The 24,236-nt window shown below is 38.8% G+C and overlaps 1 protein-coding gene across 1 annotated transcript in view; it reads right to left on the bottom strand.

Moving 5' to 3' along the window:
- Window positions 1–5,724: 5,724 nt before the first annotated feature.
- The window catches only part of CCKAR (cholecystokinin A receptor), a 328,056-nt gene continuing 309,544 nt past the window's right edge, over window positions 5,725–24,236 (bottom strand). Inside the window, exon 5 of the mRNA XM_053704077.1 lies at window positions 5,725–6,384. Coding sequence (XP_053560052.1) covers window positions 5,841–6,384 — 544 coding nt within the window. The 3' untranslated portion in view covers window positions 5,725–5,840. The remainder of the gene's footprint in view (window positions 6,385–24,236) is intronic.

Below are 24,236 nucleotides of genomic sequence, written 5' to 3'. Positions count from 1 at the left end.
GTGGTTCCTTCCATTTAAGTTCCTGCCTTGTCCCTCCCATCATCCGTGTACTTTAGCTTTGGTATTGGTATCCCACAAGTAATGGATGATCCGTGGACTGGATACACTTAACAAGAGAAAACATAATTTATGCTTACCTGATAAATTTATTTCTCTTGTAGTGTATCCAGTCCACGGCCCGCCCTGTCCTTTTAAGGCAGGTCTAAATTTTAATTAAACTACAGTCACCACTGCACCCTATGGTTTCTCCTATCTCGGCTTGTTTCGGTCGAATGACTGGATATGGTAGTGAGGGGAGGAGCTATATAGCAGCTCTGCTGTGGGTGATCCTCTTGCAACTTCCTGTTGGGAAGGAGAATATCCCACAAGTAATGGATGATCCGTGGACTGGATACACTACAAGAGAAATAAATTTATCAGGTAAGCATAAATTATGTTTTTACAAACCCGGCGTTAACCGCAAAAAACTTTGCTCCACATCTCACCTCAATATCAGCGCTGCTTACGTTAGCGGTGAGCTGGTAAAACGTGCTCGTGCATGATTTCCCCATAGGAATCAATGGGGGAGAGCCGGCTGAAAAAAAACCTAACACTTGCAAAAAAGCAGCGTCAAGTTCCTAACGCAGCCCCATTGATTCCTAAGGGGAAAATACATTTATGTCTACACCTAACATGAACCCCGAGTCTAAACACCCCTAATCTTATGTTTATTAACCCCTAATCTGCCACCCCTGACATCGCTGACACTTGCATTATATTATTAACCCCTTAACTGCTGCTCCGGACACCGCCACCACCTACATTATACTTATGAACCCCTAATTCGCCGCCCACAACATCGCCGACACCTACATTTTATTTATTAACCCCTAATCTGCCGCCCCCAATGTCGCCACCACCTGCCTACATTTATTAACCCCTAATCTGCCGCCCCCAACGTCGCCGCCACTATAATAAAGTTATTAACCCCTAAACCTAAGTCTAACCCTAACCCTAACACCCCCTAACTTAAATATAATTAAAATAAATCTAAATAAAATTTCTACAATTAACTAAATAATTCCTATTTAAAACTAAATACTTACCTATAAAATACATTGTAGCTAGCTTAGGGTTTATTTTTATTTTACAGGCAACTTTATATTTATTTTAACTAGGTAGAATAGTTATTAAATAGTTATTAACTATTTAATAACTACCTAGTTAAAATAAAGATAAATTTGCCTGTAAAATAAAACCTAACCTAAGTTACAATTACACCTAAAACTACACTACAATTCAATTAATTACCTAAATTAAATACAATTAATTACAATTAAATAAAATTATCTAAAGTACAAAAAAAAACAAACACTAAATTACAGAAAATAATAAAGAAATTTCAAGATTTTTAAACTAATTACACCTAATCTAATCCCCCTAACAAAATAAAAAAGCCCCCCTACACTAAATTACAAATTACTTTTAAAAGGGCCTTTTGCGGGGCATTGCCCCAAAGTAATCAGCTCTTTTACCTGAAAAAAAAATGACAATCCCCCCCAACATTAAAACCCACCACCCACACAACCAACCCTACTCTAAAACCCACCCAATACCCTCTTAAAAAAACCTAACACTAACCCCTTGAAGATCACCTTACCGGGAGAAGTCTTCATCCAACTGGGCAGAAGTGGTCCTCCAGACGGGCAGAAGTCTTCATCCAACTGGGCAGAAGTCTTTATCCAACCGGGCAGAAGTGGTCCTCCAGACGGGCAGAAGTCTTCATTCAGACGGCATCTTCTATCTTCATTCATCCGGCGCGGAGCGGGTCCATCTTCAAGACATCCGACGCGGAGCATCCTCTTCTGTCCACGGCCGACGACTGAATGAAGGTTCCTTTAAAAGACTTCATCCAAGATGGCGTCCCTTCAATTCCGATTGGCTGATAGAATTCTATCAGCCAATCGGAATTAAGGTAGAAAAAATCATATTGGCTGATGCAATCAGCCAATAGAATTGAACTGGCATTCTATTGGCTGATTGGAACAGCCAATAGAATGCCAGCTCAATCCTATTGGCTGATTGGATCAGACAATAGGATTGAAATTCCCTTCAGTGGCTATGTGCATGGAAGTTTTAGGTCTCATGACTGCAGCATCGGCGTGATCCCCTTTGCTCGTTTTCATATGAGACCTCTACAGCTTTGTATGCTGAATCAATGGTGCAGGGATTATACTTGGATATCACATTATATACTTAAATCCCAACATTTAACTCTCTCTGAATTGGTGGTTAGACCATCATCGTATAGTTCAAGGGGCTTCTTTTGTTCATCCTACCTGGACTGTGACATCAGATGCAAGTCTTTCAGGTTGGGGAGCTGTCTGGGGATCTCTGACAGCACAAGGGGTTTGGAAACCTCAAGAGGCGAGGTTACCAATCAATATTTTAGAACTCCGTGCTATTTTCAGGGCTCTTCAGGTTTGGCCTCTGTTGAAGAGAGAACTGTTCATTTGTTTTCAGACAGACAATATCACAACTGTGGCATATGTCAATCATCAGGGTTGGATTTGCAGTCCCGTAGCTATGAAAGAAGTATCTTGGGTACTTTCTTGGGCGAAATCCAGCTCTTGTCTAATTTCTGCGGTGCATATCCCAGGTGTAGACAATTGGGAAGCGGATTATCTCAGCCATCAGACCTTACATCCGGGGGAGTGGTCTCTGCATCCAGATGTATTTTGTCAGATTATACAGATGTGGGGTCTTCCAGAAATAGATCTGATGGCTTCTTATCTAAATGAGAAACCAGGTTCAGGGACCCTCAGGCAGAGATGGTGGATGCTTTAGCAGTTCCTTGGTTTTACCAACCTGCTTATATCTTTCCGCCTCTAGTTCTTCTTCCAAGAGTAATCTCCAAGATCATTATGGAACAATTGTATGTGTTTCTGATAGCACCAACGTGGCCTCACAGGTTTTGGTATGCAGATCTTTTCCGGATGTCCAGTTCCAGTCTTGGCCACTTCCTTTAAGACCAGACCTTATGTCTCAAGGGCTGTTTTTCCATCAGGATCTCAAATCGTTAAATTTGAAGGTATGGAAATTGAACGCTTAGTGCTTAGTCATAGAGGTTTCTCTGACTCAGTGATTAATACTATGCTACAGGTTCATAAGTCTGTTTCAAGGAAGATTTATTATCGAGTTTGGAAGGCCTATATTTCATGGTGTTCTTCTCATAAATTCTCCTGGCATTCTTTTAGAATTCCTAGAATTTTACAGTTTCTTCAGGATGGTTTGAATAAAGGTTTGTCTGCAAGTACTTTGAAGGGACAAATCTCTGCTCTTTCTATTTTATTTCATAGAAAGATTTCTAAGCTTCCTGATATTCACTGTTTTGTTCAGGCTTTGGTTCGTATCAAGCCTGTTATTAAATCAATCTCTCCTCCTTGGAGTCTTAATTTGGTTTTGAAGACTTTGCATGCTCCTCCTTTTGAGCCTATGCATTATTTGGATATTAAACTACTTTCTTGGAAAGTGTTGTTTCTTTTGGCTATCCCTTCCGCTCAAAGAGTTTCCGTATTGTCTGCTCTCTCTTGTGAGTCTCCTTTTCTGATTTTTCATCTGGATAAGGCTGCTTTGCGGACTTCATTTAAATTTCTTCCTAAGGTTGTGAATTCTAACAACATTAGTAGGGAAATTGTTGTTCCTTCCTTGTGTCCTGATCCTAAGAATTCTCTTGAAAGATCTTTACATTCTTTGGATGTTGAAATATTATGTTAAAGCTACTAAAGATTTCAGGAAGACTTCTAATCTATGTGTTGTCTTCTCTGGTTCTAGAAAAGGTCAGAAAGCTTCTGCCATTTCTTTGGCATCTTGGTTAAAGTTTTTGATTCATAAAGCTTATTTGGAGCCTCAGAGGATCACAGCTCATTCTACTAGATCAGTCTCCACTTCTTGGGCTTTTAAGAATGAAGCTTCAGTTGATCAGATTTGCAAAGCAGCAACTTGGTCTTCTTTGCATACATTTACTAAATTTTACAATTTTTATGTATTTTCTTCTTCTGAAGCAGTTTTTGGTAGAAAAGTTCTTCAGGCAGCTGTTTCAGTTTGATTCTTCTGCTCATGTTTAAAGTTTTTTCTTTAAATTTATGAGAAAAACTTATTTTTTTGTGGATTTAACTTTTTTTTAGCAGAAAATGGCTGTTTTTATTTTATCCCTCCCTTTCTAGTGACTCTTCTATCCCAAACGTCACTAGCTCATGGACTCTTGCCAATTACATGAAAGAAAACATAATTTATGTAAGAACTTACCTGATAAATTAATTTCTTTCATATTGGCAAGAGTCCATGAGAACCCACCCTTTTTCTGGTGGTTATGATTTTTTGTATAAAAGCAAAATTATATTTCCAGTTCCTCTTTTTTGTATGCATTTGTACTCCTTTTTCTATCACCCCACTACTTGGCTATTCATTAAACTGAATTGTGGGCGTGGTGAGGGGTCTATTTATAGGCATTTTGAGGTTTGGGAAACTTTGCCCCTCCTGGTAGGATTGTATATCCCAAACGTCACTAGCTCATGGACTCTTGCCAATATGAAAGAAATGAATTAATCAGGTAAGTTCTTACATAAATTATGTTTTTATTAGTGGCGGCGATGTCGGGAGCAGCAGATTAGGGGTTAATAACTTAAAAATAGTGTTTGCGATGCAGGAGGGCCTCGGTTTAGGGGTTAATAGGTAGTTTATTTGTGTTAGTGTACTTTGTTACAGTTTAGTTATGAGTTTTGTGTAACAGTTTTGTTGCGTAAAACTCATAACTACTGCTCTCAGATGGGGGTACGGATTGTGTCATTATAGGGTGTAACGCAAGCTTTTTAGCCTCACCGCAAAACTTGTAATGGCAGCGCTATGGAAGTCCCATGAAAAAAACGTCATTTTTACATGTGCGGGACTGACGTTGCGTTACAGGCTAAAAGACTTGCGGTACAGCTATACCGACAAGATTTGTAATGGCTGCGGTGCTGTTTTAACGCTGAAATTACCATTTTTTCAACGTTAAAACACGAACACACAATTTGTAATCTACCTGCAAGTTAGTACTAGCTAATTTGCTGCATTCTTTAGATAGCCTTTGTTGAAGAAATAGCAATGCACATGGGAGAGCCAATCACACAATGCATCTTTGTGCAGCCACCAATCAGTAGCTACTGAGCCTATTTTGATATGCTTTTCAACAAATTATATCAAGAGAATGAAGCAAATTAGCAAATAGAAGTACATTGGAAAATTGTTTAAAAATGCATACTTTTTCTAAATCATGAAATATACTATTTGGATTTCATGTCCCTTTAAATCCTCTGTTATTTCTCTATCAAGTCTGGGTTTTTAAATACACCCTGACCTCTAATCTTTTAATTGGCATCTGTTGTTATTGTATGAAAATGGTTGGAGACTGCTATTTTTAAAAAGCGCACACATTATTCTTTAATATAGAACAAGATCACAGAAAAATGACAATTTATTTAAAATTTTAATATTATACAGAGTGCGCTAATTTTCAAGGTTGTTTAAGCCTTTCTAAAAGCCTATAAATGTAATGTCTCTGTACACACATGAATAACATGTAAAAAATACTTTTTTTACAAAAAAAAAGTTGCTTCAAGAGGTATGAACGATTCGCACAAATATGGCGAACATGAACTTTATGCAGATTTACAATGAAGTACAGAAAAAAACAACTTTATTGATCAAAATTCAACTCTCAATGGAACACAGTGGCCAACAGTTCCAGTGTCCAATTCTACGATTGTTATAAATTCCATTGTGCAACCAGTCAGTCCTTTATAAGTAATCTCCACTTACATTCATGTAGGGGCAGACGTAGTTGCAGATATACTGATGTTGGTGTAGGTGTACCTGGACAATGACGCTCCTGTTGTCCTGCCCTCTTCTTCTGCTATTCCAGGCGTCATCTCTCTGCCCTGAGCATCTCTCTTTGCGCAACAAGTGAACGTTGCTATGAATCCCAGACGAAAACGTTTGTTCATGAAGCAGTAAATGATGGGATTCACACAAGCAGAGGTATAGGACAGCAGATGTATAAAAGAAATGGGAGCTCCAGAGAGGAGAATATCTGCTGATGTGGTGTCAAAGGCTCTCCAGGCATTTGCGCTAAATACAGGAGTCCAGCACAAAAAAAACAAGATGACAATTACAATGAGCATTCGGATCACTCTCTTCTTTGCCATCAGGTTAGCAGCTGAGCTGTTACTCCTCACCCTTTCTATTTTAGTCCTGTTATTTGTAGATAGTTGCTGCATTTCTATCTTTTTCCTCCTTTTTGACTTTTGAATATAGCAGCCATCTCCATTTTCAAACTGGGCACTGCTTATGCTGTTTGTTCGCTCTGTATAGAATAATGTAAAAAAACAGAAAAAGATAACAATATTAATTATAAATTAAAGCTTTTTTAAAAAAAATTATAACTAAAGGTTACATTTATACAGATCTTTGTCCTCATGTTTTAAAATGTTTATGTCCTATCTCTCTCATACAAGACACAGTACATGTACAAAAAAAAAAATCTTTATCTTGGCTCCTCTAGAAGCACTCACCAATATAGACTGTTCAATAGAAGCTAAGAGCCTGAAAGCCTAACGTTCCAGGTGGACATTATATTCCCACCTATTCAGCCCCATACCATCTTTAATTCTGGCCTTCAGACATGATGAATGGTTACCCTTAAACCTGAGGTTCTGGCTTGTGTCCCCACAAGGTACATTGACTATCGATCATGATTTACACTATGTATGTGGGGCTTTTACTTTGTGGATTGTTATTTATTTTACATAAAGTATATATGATCTATATAATGTTTTTAAAATCAAAATATTTGTCATCTATATTTGTGTTGCTTTTAAACTTGCTGGCATCAAAAGGTGTATGTGTGCAACGTTGTATACAATTTTTGTGTGTTGCACATCATTGGACACTTCAATCTCTATTCACTTTGTATGAGGATAGATATGATACTTTTTCAGTATTGCAAACTAAAAATCTCTTGTGGAGAAGGGGAATTTTTTTTAATCACAGGAAAACACATAACTGTCAGGGTTGCAGCCTTTCTAAAAGGATGAGTCCAAAGGCAGAGGTAGTGGGAAGGTGAGCAGGTTACATACCGATAGAGGAGACTAACATTTCTTTTTATTAGGAGAAAGTTACACAGTCAAATAGTGAGTAATGTCTTGAAACAGATTATACTGGGAAATAGGAAACAAACAGGAAAGATACTGGAAACTGTTAACTGGATCAAACTGTACAAACTGGTATAACAGATGTCAGCTGGTGTAAACCATTTAGGTGCAAGTTGAGACAGACTAGAGCAATGTCCTGGAGTTCCTGCTTTAGGGCCAAGCAAGAGAGTGCCTTCTTCTGGGCCAGGTAAGGGATACCATGGTGCTGAATATACGCTGCAATCAGCATCAGACAGAGGCAGAGTTGGAGACAGGACAAGCAAATAGGCACATCAGGCAATAAAGTACTGGAGGTATGAAAACTGAAATAGAGAAGTCCAAGATAGTACTAACTGGGTCAAATGCAAAGAGGAGGTTAGGTGAGTCTAAGATTCAAAGGCATGCAGCAAGTGTCGAGTCAAAAACACAATCAAAGTCACAGCCAGGAAATCCAGCACAGAATGAACAGGAACCAAAAACACAAACACAGAAAATATTCCAATGCCAGAGCAAGGAGTAAAGGCCAAGGTTGCAGCATCCAGAAAGGGTGTAGCTGGGAGACACACCTTCTGATGACAACATTCTTCCAGAAACTCCTACAGAAAAACCTCCTCTAGTGGTACAATCAGATCAAGCTGAACTCTGAATCTAGAGTCTGCTGGTTAAATATCAGGCAGGACATAGGGAGGGAAGTCACCAGCGGTGTTCCCACCAAGCATTTTGAATTCTGGGAAAAAGAGAGCTTATGGAATCCTGACAATAACTTACCGATTAACAAAAAAATACCAGTTTTATATGGCCAATGGCCTAGATTCAATAAAGCTTGTTTGTAAAATCATTATCTTGAAAAAACATACATTTACTTTACCTCATGAAAATTGTGGAATTCATAAAGATTTGTGACTGCCCTTCAGGGGCATATTATAGCCTAGGCCAACAAGGCCTGTGCCTAGGGCAGGAGATTTTGAAGGGGCAGCACATCTGCCCTATCATCTCTCCAAAAGCCAGCACACAGTACAGTGAGCGATAAAGTGCAGGCTTTTACAGAGAAGACAAGGCATGTGAGCTGATTAAGGTCGCTCTTCACAGGCAGTGCTCCTTTAAACCGTTGCTTCATTAAGAGCCACCGGCATTTTTGCAGTGGAAGCATTCTTGGTGAGAAACTTGCCTGGGGATATGCTTACAAGGTGAGGCTGAAGGAGAAGACCTTGTGCCGATATGCTGTCTACCCTTGTCAGCTGTGGTGGGTCTGTGAGCGCAGTGCTTATTGCAGGTCTTAGTAACTAACAGACTGGATGCGTCTGTGCACTGCTTAGATCAGCTTGTGATGTCTAATCAGAAACTCTCGGTGCTAATGTATGTTAGCTACTTATAGCTAGCTTTCTCTGCATTCATGAACCCACAGAGTAAATAGTAAATGGACACTTAAAAAGTTTCATTACTTGAATGATTGTAATTACTGTATGTTGTTGCATGTGCAGGCCAGTGATTGTTTCAAAGTATATTCTTCTTTCCTTCCCTTCCTCTTCTCTCTCTCTTCTTTCCCTTTCTACCTCCCTTCCTCCCTACCCTCCCTATCTCGCTCCCTTCTTTCTCTCAACTCCCTCCCTTGCTCCCTTCTTTTACTCCTTTCCTTCCCTCCCCCTATTCTCCTCTCCTTCCCCACTTCTCCCTCTCTCTCTCTCTCTCTCTCTCTCCCTCCCTTCCTTCTTTTTTCCCCTCCCCTTCTTTTCTCTCCCTTCTTTTCTCTCCCTTCTCTCAGGGAGAAAATGGTATGAGATGCATGCAATTCAACCCCTTGAATTGTTATGAATTTTACACACTGACCCAAAAAAATATTAAAGGGACAGTAAACCTAAAAAATAATGTTATATAATTCTGCACATAGTGCAGAATTATATAACATTGTATTAGTGCTATCGTTATAAAACCTTAGCTTTCCTTTGAATTTTTTAAAAATATGTCAGTTTTTCAGACCCGCTCTCTGTACTCTTCTGACCGGGTCTGTTTTTATTACACAGCGCATCGGGCCAGCTGTATAGTCACAGCCCGGCCCGACCGTGCCATATCACTAAGTGCAGCTTGCTCCTGCTGTTAGAATTTTGAATGCCTAGGGCAGCACAAAACCTAAATACGCCACTCACCAAATAGCAAGTTCAGCTCCATTGAAAACAACGGAGCAGCTTTTATCTTGCAACTGTTAACTTCTTGCTGCAAGAAGCACTTTCAAGGATAGTTGTATGACCATGCATTCAAAACCTGCACACAAAAATAAAAACTTTGAAAGAGTTAAAACAATAAATAAATACACCTCCTCAGCTTTGAAATAATGTGACACAACCATGGAACAAGATAGTTCTCATGGGCATTTGCATCTATTTATATTTGAGGTTTAGGTAAAAAATCAGGACCATATATTGAGAACTTTTCGAAAAACCTACAGGTGGCGCCTATCGGAATTCCTATTAATATGTAACAATTAAACGCATTTACAGAACCCAGTTTGCAAACATGTTTCCTAAGTGTTGCATTTGTAATTATTGTTTTTCCATGTTGCTAGTGGTTATTTTTTGATGTGTGAGATATCATGTATTGGGGCACTTTACATTGGTGATAGGCTGGAAAAGATATTTAAAGAGATCCTCCATGATTTTCGAACATGATCTTATGTAAACAAAGAGGCCCCTCAGCAGCCTAAATTGCTTCTATGAGTCTAAATTTTATTTTATGATATTTTAGTTTAAGTGTGAGCTTTTTACACTTTAAAAATAAAGAACATTTTAAATTGACTTGGTTGTTATGAATACAACTTTGAAAATTTGAACTGCGTGTGAGTATTTTCCATTCAGTACTATATACGTTACCAACTATTGTGGATCTTCTTCCTCTAAGGTTTTTGGGACAAAGTGGGAAATAAGAAAGAAACCTTCAGAATCACTCCCTATGAGGTCTATGCTGTCCTCTGGAACAACATATCTACAGGGTTGCAATGATATGACTGTATGCACTATAAGTTTTATTCTGCTGTCTGAGTGTAGCCTTATATCAAGCCCAGGAGCTCCTAACAGATCCTGTATGAAGAGCGAATTGGGGATTGGATATACTTGATTTGTGAAGACACACAGAATGGATTGGCACAAACAACTTTTCAGATCTCATCTTGGCAATCACTGTTGACTGCCACTTCTAAACAAATTCACAAAACTAAACTACCAAAAATATTAGCTGAAACCTTTGTTCTATGGAACAAACTCCCTCCTCCATTAGTCATCCAGTACTCCTGTTTTTAAGAACTGAGCCACACATATTTCTTCAAGATTTGGGTGTTGACCTGTTTATCTCTTGGACTTACTACTAACAGGGATTTTCCTGGGACTTCTAGTGGGTGGGCAAACATGGTGGCAACAGTTCAAAAGGAGATGAGAAACAAATGAGGGGAGAAAAGCAGATAGCGGGTACCCTGGAACCTTACCTAATCTTGCCCTTATCATTATTTGTGTGTTTAATAGTCAAAATGTTTCTGCAGCCCTTAAAGCTTCTAAAATATTGATCTGTGGCCCCATGTGTTAGGAAGTTGGCCATCACTGATGTACAATATAAAATGTACAGATAGCAGTCCATATAAATTAGAGTTGTAAGTTCTCTGATTACTTATATTTACATTTATATGGAATGCTATCTGTATGGACTCACTGCTACCTGTATTTTTTTATATAATATATCAGGACAGGATTAACAACACACCTTTTTTCAAGAAGTATAGTTACAGCCAACAATAGAACAATTTTTTTATTGTTATCCATCTGGAATTGTCTCATCACAGTTATTTCATTTACACATACCACCCAGTCCTTGAAATAATCTAATCTCCAACTCTCTGTAGAATGGATGTGAAAATACTGTCCACATTACTTTTTAACTAAAATTTTTTTATTTTTTTTTAGTCTTAATATGTACGTAACTGGAGAATTACAAATAACTTGTAGGCTTACATCCAATACCCATCTCTTGTTATGACAGTGAATATTTTCATTTGCATAAATTCAAATGATTGTGTGTTTGTAAACAATTATTCTAATATAAACACAAAATATAATTTATAAGAGAACTCAACAAAAATGAATGGTATCCATATATAACAAATAGCAAAACATTTTTTAATATCAATACACTAGCGATGTGTTCATTCAGATCCTTTGTGGAAGAAAGCGGCCGCTCATGGCATTCGGGTTTTTTTTTACAGAGCTGGATTTATTCTTGTGAAAGTTCAACACACATAGGCCTAGATTTAGAGTTTGGCGGTAGCCGTGAAAACCAGCGTTAGAGGCTCCTAACGCTGGTTTTAGGCTACCGCCGGTATTTGGAGTCACTCAAAATAGGGTCTAACGCTCACTTTTAAGCCGCGACTTTTCCGTACCGCAGATCCCCTTACGTCAATTGCGTATCCTATCTTTTCAATGGGATTTTTCTAACTCCGGTATTTAGAGTAGTTTCTGAAGTGAGCGTTAGACATCTAACGACAAAACTCCAGCCGCAGGAAAAAAGTCAGTAGTTAAGAGCTTTCTGGGCTAACGCCGGTTTATAAAGCTCTTAACTACTGTGCTCTAAAGTACACTAACACCCATAAACTACCTATGTACCCCTAAACCGAGGTCCCCCCACATCGCCGACACTCGAATAATTTTTTTTAACCCCTAATTTGCCGACCGCCACCTACGTTATCCTTATGTACCCCTAATCTGCTGCCCCTAACACCGCCGACCCCTGTATTATATTTATTAACCCCTAACCTGCCCCCCACAACGTCGCCTCCACCTACCTACACTTATTAACCCCTAATCTGCCGACCGCAAAGCGCCGCCACCTACGTTATCCTTATGTACCCCTAATCTGCTGCCCCTAACACCGCCGACCCCTGTATTATATTTATTAACCCCTAATCTGCCCCCCTCAACGTCGCCTCCACATGCCTACACTTATTAACCCCTAATCTGCCGACCGGACCTGAGCGCTACTATAATAAAGTTATTAACCCCTAATCCACCTCACTAACCCTATAATAAATAGTATTAACCCCTAATCTGCCCTCCCTAACATCGCCGACACCTAACTTCAATTATTAACCCCTAATCTGCCGACCGGAGCTCACCGCTATTCTAATAAATGTATTAACCCCTAAAGCTAAGTCTAACCCTAACACTAACACCCCCCTAAGTTAAATATCATTTTTATCTAACAAAATAAATTAACTCTTATTAAATAAATTATTCCTATTTAAAGCTAAATACTTACCTGTAAAATAAACCCTAATATAGCTATAATATAAATTATATTTATATTATAGCTATTTTAGGATTAATATTTATTTTACAGGTAACTTTGTATTTATTTTAACCAGGTAAAATAGCTATTAAACAGTTAAGAACTATTTAATAGCTAAAATAGTTAAAATAATTACAAATTTACCTGTAAAAGAAATCCTAACCTAAGTTACAATTAAACCTAACACTATACTATCAATAAATTAATTAAATAAACTACCTACAATTACCTACAATTAACCTAACACTACACTATCAATAAATTAATTAAATACAATTCCTACAAATAAATACAATTAAATAAACTTGCTAAAGTACAAAAAATAAAAAAGAACTAAGTTACAAAAAATAAAAAAATATTTACAAACATCAGAAAAATATTACAACAATTTTAAACTAATTACACCTACTCTAAGCCCCCTAATAAAATAACAAAGCCCCCCAAAATAACAAAATGCCCTACGCTATTCTAAATAACTAAAGTTCAAAGCTCTTTTACCTTACCAGCCCTGAACAGGGCCCTTTGCGGGGCATGCCCCAAGAAGTTCAGCTCTTTTGCCTTTTAAAGAAAACATACAATACCCAAGCCCCCCAACATTACAACCCACCACCCACATACCCCTAATCTAACCCAAACCCCCCTTAAATAAACCTAACACTAAGCCCCTGAAGATCTTCCTACCTTGTCTTCACCATACCAGGTTCACCGATCCGTCCTGAAGAGCTCCTCCGATGTCCTAATCCAAGCCCAAGCGGGGGGCTGAAGAGGTCCATGATCCGGATGAAGTCTTCATCCAAGCGGGAGCTGAAGAGGTCCATGATCCGGATGAAGTCTTCTATCAACGGCATCTTCAATCTTCTTTCTTCCGGATCCATCTTGCAGACCTCCGACGCGGAACATCCTGCTGGCCCGACGGACTAACGACGAATGACGGTTCCTTTAAGGGACGTCATCCAAGATGGCGTCCCTCGAATTCCGATTGGCTGATAGGATTCTATCAGCCAATCGAAATTAAGGTAGGAATATTCTGATTGGCTGATGGAATCAGCCAATCAGAATCAAGTTCAATCCGATTGGCTGATCCAATCAGCCAATCAGATTGAGCTCGCATTCTATTGGCTGATCGGAACAGCCAATAGATTGCGAGCTCAATCTGATTGGCTGATTGAATCAGCCAATCGGATTGAACTTGAATCTGATTGGCTGATTCCATCAGCCAATCAGAATTTTCCTACCTTAATTCCGATTGGCTGATAGAATCCTATCAGCCAATCGGAATTCGAGGGACGCCATCTTGGATGACGTCCCTTAAAGAACCGTCATTCGTCGTTAGTCCGACGGGCCAGCAGGATGTTCCGCGTCGGAGGTCTGCAAGATGGATCCGGAAGAAAGAAGATTGAAGATGCCGTTGATAGAAGACTTCATCCGGATCATGGACCTCTTCAGCTCCCGCTTGGATGAAGACTTCATCCGGATCATGGACCTCTTCAGCCCCCCGCTTGGGCTTGGATTAGGACATCGGAGGAGCTCTTCAGGACGGATCGGTGAACCTGGTATGGTGAAGACAAGGTAGGAAGATCTTCAGGGGCTTAGTGTTAGGTTTATTTAAGGGGGGTTTGGGTTAGATTAGGGGTATGTGGGTGGTGGGTTGTAATGTTGGGGGGCTTGGGTATTGTATGTTTTCTTTAAAAGGCAAAAGAGCTGAACTTCTTGGGGCATGCCCCGCAAAGGGCCCTGTTCAGGGCTGGTAAGGTAAAAGAGCTTTGAACTTTAGTTATTTAGAATAGGGTAGGGCATTTTGTTATTTTGGGGGGCTTTGTTATTTTATTAGGGGGCTTAGAGTAGGTGTAATTAGTTTGTAAATATTTTTTTATTTTTTGTAACTTAGTTCTTTTTTATTTTTTGTACTTTAGCAAGTTTATTTAATTGTATTTATTTGTAGGAATTGTATTTAATTAATTTATTGATAGTGTAGTGTTAGGTTAATTGTAGGTAATTGTAGGTAGTTTATTTAATTAATTTATTGATAGTATAGTGTTAGGTTTAATTGTAACTTAGGTTAGGATTTATTTTACAGGTAAATTTGTAATTATTTTAACTATTTTAGCTATTAAATAGTTCTTAACTATTTAATAGCTATTGTACCTGGTTAAAATAAATACAACGTTACCTGTACAATAAATATTAATCCTAAAATAGCTATAATATAATTATAATTTATATTGTAGCTATATTAGGATTTATTTTACAGGTAAGTATTTAGATTTAAATAGGAATAATTTTTTTAATAAGAGATAATTAATTTCGTTAGATTAAAATTATATTTAATTTAGGGGGGTGTTAGTGTTAGGGTTAGACTTAGCTTTAGGGGTTAATACATTTATTAGAATAGCGGTGAGCTCCGGTCGGCAGATTAGGGGTTAATAATTGAAGTTAGGTGTCGGCGATGTTAGGGAGGGCAGATTAGGGGTTAATACTATTTATTATAGGGTTAGTGAGGCGGATTAGGGGTTAATAACTTTATTATAGTAGCGCTCAGGTCCGCTCGGCAGATTAGGGGTTAATAAGTGTAGGCAGGTGGAGGCGACGTTGTGGGGGGCAGATTAGGGGTTAATAAATATAATATAGGGGTCGGCGATGTTAGGGCAGCAGATTAGGGGTACATAAGGATAATGTAAGTAGCGGCGGTTTACGGAGCGGCAGATTAGGGGTTAATAATAATATGCAGGGGTCAGCGATAGCGGGGGCGGCAGATTAGGGGTTAATAAGTGTAAGGTTAGGGGTGTTTAGACTCGGAGTACATGTTAGAGTGTTAAGTGCAGACGTAGGAAGGGTTACCGCATAGCAAACAATGGGGCTGCGTTAGGAGCTGAACGTGGCTTTTTTGCAGGTGTTAGGTTTTTTTTCAGCTCAAACAGCCCCATTGTTTCCTATGGGGGAATCGTGCACGAGCACGTTTTTGAGGCTGGCCGCGTCCGTAAGCAACTCTGGTATCGAGAGTTGAAGCTGCGTTAAAAATGCTCTACGCTCCTTTTTTGGAGCCTAACGCAGCCTTTATGTGGACTCTCAATACCAGAGTTATTTTTATGGTGCGGCCAGTAAAAAGCCGGCGTTAGTTTTTCGGGTCGTTACCGACAAAACTCCAAATCTAGCCGTAAGATCTTTATTTGAATTTTCACAAAAATAAATCTGGCTCTAAAAAAATGAGCAGAATCCCCTAATGAAGGATCCAAATGCACATCTGTAAAATACACTAACATCAATGGGAAAACTTTAAACACTCACTAAATACAGTATAATTGCATAATTAACAAGTGCATAATAAAGACAATACAATTACACCTACTCTGAATTTCAAATAAGCAGTAGATTTTTTTCTGGCAATTCCCCCCCCCCCCCAGCCCCCTGTATCATGTGACAGACACCAGCCAATCACAGACTAGTATACGTAAACCCTGTGAGCTTGTGCATATGCTCAGTAGGATCCCCAGAAGTGTAATATAAAAAGGTTGTGCAAAATTTGACAATGAAAGGTAACTTGGAAAGTGTCTTAAAACTGCATGCGCTTTTTGAATCAAAAAGTTTATTTTGACTTGAGTGTCCCTTTAATTAAAATGTCCATGAATTAATATTTAGGTGATTATTGGAAATGTATTTATTTAATTATACTGTAGATTAAGTTTCCTGGTTCCACAGTATTTGTAATTAGTATATTGTCTTTTCCTAACAGTTGTATTTTAATTCTCATTTTAAGGTAATGTTGTTGTTTTTTGTGACATTGTACTGTAAAATATTCTCTATTCTCTCCTTTAATGTGTTTCCAGTTATCCATTTTACCTGCTGGAGTGTATTAAGGGCTAGATTATAGGTGGCTCGGTATTTGTTTTTTTTTGCATTAGCAAAAACGCTGCTAGCGTTAAAGGGACAGTCTACACCAGAATTTGTATTGTTTAAAAATATAGATAATCCCTTTATTAACCATTCCATAGTTTGCATAACCAACACTGTTATATTAATACACGTATTACTTTGTATCTAAGCCTCTGCAAACTGCCCCCTTATTTAAGTTCTTTTGACAGACTTCCATTTTATCCAATCAGTGCTGACTCCTAGGTAACCTCACGTGTGTGAGCACAATGTTATCTATATTGCATACATGAACTAACGCCCTCTAGTTTTGAAAAAATGTCAAAATGCATTCAGATAAGAGGCCTCCTTCAAGGGCTAAGAAATTAGCATTTGAACCTACCTAGGTTTAGTTTTCAACTAAGAATACCAAGAGAACAATTCAAAATTGATTATAAAAGTAAATTGGAAAGTTGTTTAAAATTACATGCCCTAATCTATCCCTTTAAGCTTTTTGTGCTATTCGGGTTTCGCAGGTATTACAAAGTCCAAGAAAATGTATTTTGCGCTAGCGTTAACCCGAATACTGCGAAAAAAACAAACTTAAGTTTTAAAAGTGGGAAAAAGAAACACCCAAGATTGCACAAACTCCATAGGCTTTATCACATTCCCCATAGAAGTCAATGTAGAAAAAAAAATTGTTTTAAAAAAACAAACACCCATCATACATACAACATATAGCATATTAGCATTAACAAATGTGAAATATTTACAGTCAATACATAGTTAAAATCTTTTTTAACCTTTTAACGCCGTTATGCCGTTCCATTCCGTCATAATTACACTGGGCTTTAGAGCCGTTATGACGGAATAGAACGGCATAACGGTTTTCAGCTCCTGTGCCCCCTCCGTTATTTTGTTTGTTGTGGATCCGGTTGGGGGATGTGCCTAGCACCTCTGGCACTCCCCCAGGATCCAATCAGCATGGAGGGGGTGTATCGATTGTCCCCTGTAACACTGTAGCAGCCAATGAGTGGAATCATTGGCTGTTACAAGTGTATCCGCTTCCTCTCTGCTCTCAGTGCGATCTGAGAGAGAGAGGAAGACAGTTTAGTGTTGGTGTGTGCTGCAGAAAGCTAGAGAGGGAGAAAAAATATAGTTACAAACAATATATATATTTTTTTTGCTGCTGATCACAGAGCTGCTACTGTGATCAGCCTAATATAACTTGCTTAGCCTGTTAGGGCTTTGATCAGTGTTGATCAAAAGCGTTGGGGGTTTATTTGTGGGGGTTACAAATATATATATATATTGTTTTTGCTGCTGATCACTGAGCTGCTACTGTGATCAGCCTAATATCACAGTGATCAGCCTGTCAGGGCTTTGATCAGTGCCCAAAAGTTTATTTGTGGGGATCTTTAGTTATTATTAACCCCTTCCCTGCTGTTCCCAATCACTACCCTTCCCAGTTCCTTTTTTTTTTTAGTTTATAAAAAAAAAAAAAAAAAAAAAAAATATATATAAAGAAAAAATCATAATTTAAAAAAAAAAAAAAAAAAAGGGAATAGGGTGGGTGGGAATAGGTGGGTGGTAATTGGGAGGTGGTAATTGGGGTGGTTTAGTGGGATTTTGGGGAAGGTGAAGTGGTAATTGGTGGTGGTGAAGTGGTACTTTGTACTGAAAAAAATCCCTTATGGCACGCTATTCAGCAGAAGAGGCTTATGCCATTCTTGCCGCAGATTCAGGGAGTGAAACCCTCTCTGCTCTGTCTGACAGCGCAACCCTTACGGCATCAGATATAGAGCCCCTGAGTGATACATCTGATGCTGGTGCTCCCTGCCCGCCACCTAAAAGGAGGCGTCGCACAAATGACCAAAATTGGATACCCCCAAATTTCACTGCCCCAGAAATGCCAGAATTTACTGAGACTCCTGGCATAACAAGTGATGTTCCAGTATGTGAGCCAATAAACTATATGTCACTGATTCTGACAGATGCTATGTTTGAGCATATAGTTGCTCAAACAAATTTATATGCCAGCCAGTATCTGTCCAAAAATCCCCAATCTCTGTATGTCAGAAAAAATACCTGGCATCCCACTGACATACCAGAGATTAAAAAGTTTTGGGCCCTGACATTAATAATGGGGATTGTGAAGAAACCCAGCATTCGTTCATACTGGAGCCAGAACCCCATCCTGGCTACCCCTCTTTTTCCAGGGGTTATGAAGAGGGACAGATATGAACAATTGCTGCGGTTTCTCCATTTTAATGATAATACCAAGTGCCCCCCCAAAAATGACCCCCTGCATGACAGGTTATATAAACTAAGGCCCCTGATAAGCCACCTGCCCCAAAAATTTAAAGAAGTTTACATACCTGAGCAGGACATTTGCATTGATGAGTCCCTCATGAAATTTAAGGGGAGATTGCTTTTCAAGCAATATATACCATCCAAGAGGTCCCGCTATGGGGTAAAATTTTATAAGCTCTGTGAATGCAGTACTGGGTATACCTGGGCATTTCGCATCTACCAGGGAAAGGATAGCCACTTGGATCCACCTGGCTGCCCAGATTCAGTTGGCACAAGTGGGAAAATTGTGTGGGATCTCCTACTACCCCTGCTAAATAAAGGGTACCATTTGTGGCTCGATAATTTTTACACCAGCACAGAGCTATTAAAATTTTTGTTTTATTTTGAAACCGTGGCCTGTGGCACAACAAGAAAAAATCGCAAAGGTTTCCCCCAGAAGCTGACATATGGAAAAAAAAGTAGGGGCACAACGTCAGCTTTACGCCACAATGAGCTACTGGCCCTTCGGTACACTGATAAAAAAGATGTGTACATGCTCTCCACAATGCACGATGAAGCTACAGTGCCAGTGTCTGTGAAGGGAAGATCTGCACAGATCCGAAAGCCAAAGTGCATTGTGGAGTACAACAAAAACATGGGGGGGGGTAGATTTAGCTGACCGGTGCCTGCAGCCATATCTAATTCAAAGAAAAACTAGAACTTGGTACAAAAAAGTAGCCTTTTATATTATGCAGATCGCAGTATATAATGCATATGTGCTGTACAAAAAAACAGGCACAGGGAAAACTTATACTTTTTTGGAATTTGTGTTAAATGTAACATCTGATATTTTGTTTAACCAGACCCCTAATCCTCCCACTGTTCAATCTGAAAATGTTGAGCGACTCTGTGGCAGGCATTTTCCCACTAGGATCCCCCCCACTGCCTGCAAATTAACACCCCAGAAAAGATGCAGAGTCTGCTATAAAAAAGGAGGGAGGAGGGATTCTAGTTACCATTGCCCTGACTGCCCCTCTCAACCTGGCCTCTGTATCACTGATTGCTTTCGAATATATCACACAGAGTTAAACTTTTAATTTGAAAGCAATCTGTATGTGTTCCTAATTTATTTTATTTTATTATTCTGTATTCCTAACTTCATAAATCCCCTGACCTTGTCCTGTCCCTTTATATGTTAAGCCCATCCACTCTAAGGCCATTATAAGTTATACAAAACAACTAAAATACTCCTTTTAGAATATCCTGAGTTATCTACTTTTGCAAATGGTATGTCATGAGGGGGGTAATTTTCATTCCTGGGCTGCCATACTGTCTCAAAGGCAACATAGGGCCAGAAAATCAATGTGCCAAATTTCTATGCAGACCCTATATTGGGCCCTGTAACTTCCTAAAACCACATAAAACCTGTGCATAGGGGGTATTGTTGCACTCATGGGAGATCACTGAACACAGATATGGGTGTATTATAGCAGTAAAAAATATAATGATGTTGATCTAAATAGAAAACATGCAAAGTCTGTGTGAAAAAAGCAAATAAAAAAATATGACCACTAAATTTGACCAGGTTTTGTGACTAAGTGGCTACAAAAAAAGACTAAACATAGTCCTTTTTTAATACCCTGGGTTGTCTACTTTTGCAAATGGTATGCCATGGTGGGGTAATTTTCATTCCTGCGCTGCCATACTGTCTCAAAGGCAACAAAGGTCCATAAAATCAATATGCCCAATTTCCATGCAAATTGGCAGACCCTATATTGGGCACTGTAACTTCCTAAAACCACATAAAACCTGTACATAGGGGGTATTGTTGTACTCATGGGACATCGCTGAACACAAAGATGGGTGTATTATAGCAGTAAAACATAAAAGGATGATATAAACAGCAAAAAGGCAGTGTTTTTGTGATAAACTAAAACTGAAATATGAACATTACCTTTGGCCAGATGTTGTGACTAAGTGGCTACAAACAAAGACTAAACATAGTCCTTTTTCAATACCCTGGGTTGTCTACTTTTATAAATGGTATGCCACGATGGGGTAATTTTCATTCCTGGGCTGCTATAATGTCTCAAAGAGGACAAAGGCCCATAAAATGAATGTGCCAATTTTCTATGTAAATGGGCAGATCCCATATTTGGCCCTGTAACATCTGTAAACCCCATAAAACCTGTACATGGGGGGTACTGTTTTACTCTTAGGACATTGACAAACACAAATATGTGTGTTTTATATCAGCAAAACATAAAAGGTTGATGACAGAAACAGCCAAAGGGCAGTGTTTGTGCAAAAAACGCATACAAAAAAAAAGGAGCACTACATTTGGCCAGGTGTTGTGACTAAGGGGCTTCACAAAAATATGTGACATGGGCCTTTTGAAATACCCTAGGGTGTCTTCTTTTGAAAATGGTATGCCATGATGGGGTAATTTTCATTCCTGGGCTGCTATAATGTCTCAAAGAGGACATAGGCACAGAAAATTAAGGTGCCAAATTTCCATGCATAAAAACTGAAATGGGCAGACCCCATATTTGGCCCTGTAACTTCTGTAAACCCCATAAAACCTGTACATGGGGGGTACTGTTTTACTCGTAGGACCTTGACAAACACTAATATGTGTGTTTTATAGCAGCAAAACATAAAAGGTTGATGACAGAGACAGCCAAAGTGCAGTGTTTGTGCAAAAAACGCATGCAAAAAAAATCACCATTACATTTGGCCAGGTGTTGTGACTAAGGGGCTTCACAAAAATATGTGACATGGGCCTTTTGAAATACCCTAGGGTGTCTTCTTTTGAAAATGGTATGCCATGATGGGGTAATTTTCATTCCTGGGCTGCTATAACGTCTCAAAGAGGACATAGGCACAGAAAATTAAGGTGCCAAATTTCCATGCATAAAAACTGAAATGGGCAGACCCCATATTTGGCCCTGTAACTTCTGTAAACCCCATAAAACCTGTACATGGGGGGTACTGTTTTACTCGTAGGACCTTGACAAACACTAATATGTGTGTTTTATAGCAGCAAAACATAAAAGGTTGATGACAGAGACAGCCAAAGTGCAGTGTTTGTGCAAAAAACGCATGCAAAAAAAATCACCATTACATTTGGCCAGGTGTTGTGACTAAGGGGCTTCACAAAAATATGTGACATGGGCCTTTTGAAATACCCTAGGGTGTCTTCTTTTGAAAATGGTATGCCATGATGGGGTAATTTTCATTCCTGGGCTGCTATAACGTCTTAAAGAGGACATAGGCACAGAAAATTAAGGTGCCAAATTTCCATGCATAAAAACTGAAATGGGCAGACCCCATATTTGGCCCTGTAACTTCTGTAAACCCCATAAAACCTGTACATGGGGGGTACTGTTTTACTCGTAGGACCTTGACAAACACTAATATGTGTGTTTTATAGCAGCAAAACATAAAAGGTTGATGACAGAGACAGCCAAAGTGCAGTGTTTGTGCAAAAAACGCATGCAAAAAAAATCACCATTACATTTGGCCAGGTGTTGTGACTAAGGGGCTTCACAAAAATATGTGACATGGGCCTTTTGGAATACCCTAGGGTGTCTTCTTTTGAAAATGGTATGCCATGATGGGGTAATTTTCATTCCTGGGCTGCTATAATGTCTCAAAGAGGACATAGGCACAGAAAATTAAGGTGCCAAATTTCCATGCATAAAAACTGAAATGGGCAGACCCCATATTTGGCCCTGTAACTTCTGTAAACCCCATAAAACCTGTACATGGGGGGTACTGTTTTACTCGTAGGACCTTGACAAACACTAATATGTGTGTTTTATAGCAGCAAAACATAAAAGGTTGATGACAGAGACAGCCAAAGTGCAGTGTTTGTGCAAAAAACGCATGCAAAAAAAATCACCATTACATTTGGCCAGGTGTTGTGACTAAGGGGCTTCACAAAAATATGTGACATGGGCCTTTTGAAATACCCTAGGGTGTCTTCTTTTGAAAATGGTATGCCATGATGGGGTAATTTTCATTCCTGGGCTGCTATAACGTCTTAAAGAGGACATAGGCACAGAAAATTAAGGTGCCAAATTTCCATGCATAAAAACTGAAATGGGCAGACCCCATATTTGGCCCTGTAACTTCTGTAAACCCCATAAAACCTGTACATGGGGGGTACTGTTTTACTCGTAGGACCTTGACAAACACTAATATGTGTGTTTTATAGCAGCAAAACATAAAAGGTTGATGACAGAGACAGCCAAAGTGCAGTGTTTGTGCAAAAAACGCATGCAAAAAAAAGCACCATTACATTTGGCCAGGTGTTGTGACTAAGGGGCTTCACAAAAATATGTGACATGGGCCTTTTGGAATACCCTAGGGTGTCTTCTTTTGAAAATGGTATGCCATGATGGGGTAATTTTCATTCCTGGGCTGCTATAATGTCTCAAAGAGGACATAGGCACAGAAAATTAAGGTGCCAAATTTCCATGCATAAAGACTGAAATGGGCAGACCCCATATTTGGCCCAGTAACTCCTGTAAACCCCGTGAAACCTGTACATGGGGGGTACTGTTGTACTCGTAGGACATTGACAAACACAAATATGTGTGTTTTATAGCAGTAAAACATAAAAGCTTGATGACAGAAACAGCCAAAGTGCAGTGTTTGTGTAAAAAACGCATACAACAAAAATGACCACTACATTTGGCCAGGTGTTGTGACTAAGGGGCTTCACAAAAAGACGTGACATGGCCCTTTTGGAATACCCTAGGGTGTCTACTTTTGTAAATGGTATGCCATGATGGGGTCATTTTCATTCCTGGGCTGCTATAATGTATGAAAGGCAACTTAAGCCCAGAAAATGAATGTGCCAGATTTCTATGTAAATGGGTAGGCCGTATGTTGGGCCTTGTAAATTCCAGAAAACTCAGAAAACCTGTACATGGGGGGTATCGTTATACTCATGGGACATCGCTTAACACAAGTATGGGTGTTTTATTGCAGTAACATATATCAGGATGATGATATTCACAATAAAATCATTTGGAAAGCTTCAAATTTCTTAATTTCTCACACTTACTTTGATTTTTTTTATATAAAATTATAGTTGAGAAATAAATCTTTTATGCCAAAAGAAAGCCCTATCTGTCCTCTAAAAAACAATATATAATTAGTGTGGGTGCACTTAATGTGAAAGGGGTAAATTATGGTTGAAAAGACATATAGCTGAAATTCAAGGTTTCGTTTACGTTCAGAACTTGAACAATTGCCTATGTCATGAAAGGGTTAAATATGAATATTGCATGTTTTATCATGGTTTTATCTGCTTAATGGCAAAGGGATATAATGCACTTATATACTGTATATATTTATATATGTGTACATATATATTAATGTTTTTATAAGTGTATATATGACTAAATACATATATACACGCATATAAATACATTAATATACAGTATATGTACACATATATAAACATCTATACTGTGTGTGTGTATATATATATATATATATATATATATATATATATACACACACAAATACATATTTAGCAATGTATATGTATGTGTC

This window comes from Bombina bombina, chromosome 2 (genome assembly GCF_027579735.1).
Source record: "Bombina bombina isolate aBomBom1 chromosome 2, aBomBom1.pri, whole genome shotgun sequence".
Taxonomy (NCBI): Eukaryota; Metazoa; Chordata; class Amphibia; order Anura; family Bombinatoridae; genus Bombina; species Bombina bombina.
This window is presented reverse-complemented; position numbering and strand designations above follow the sequence as displayed.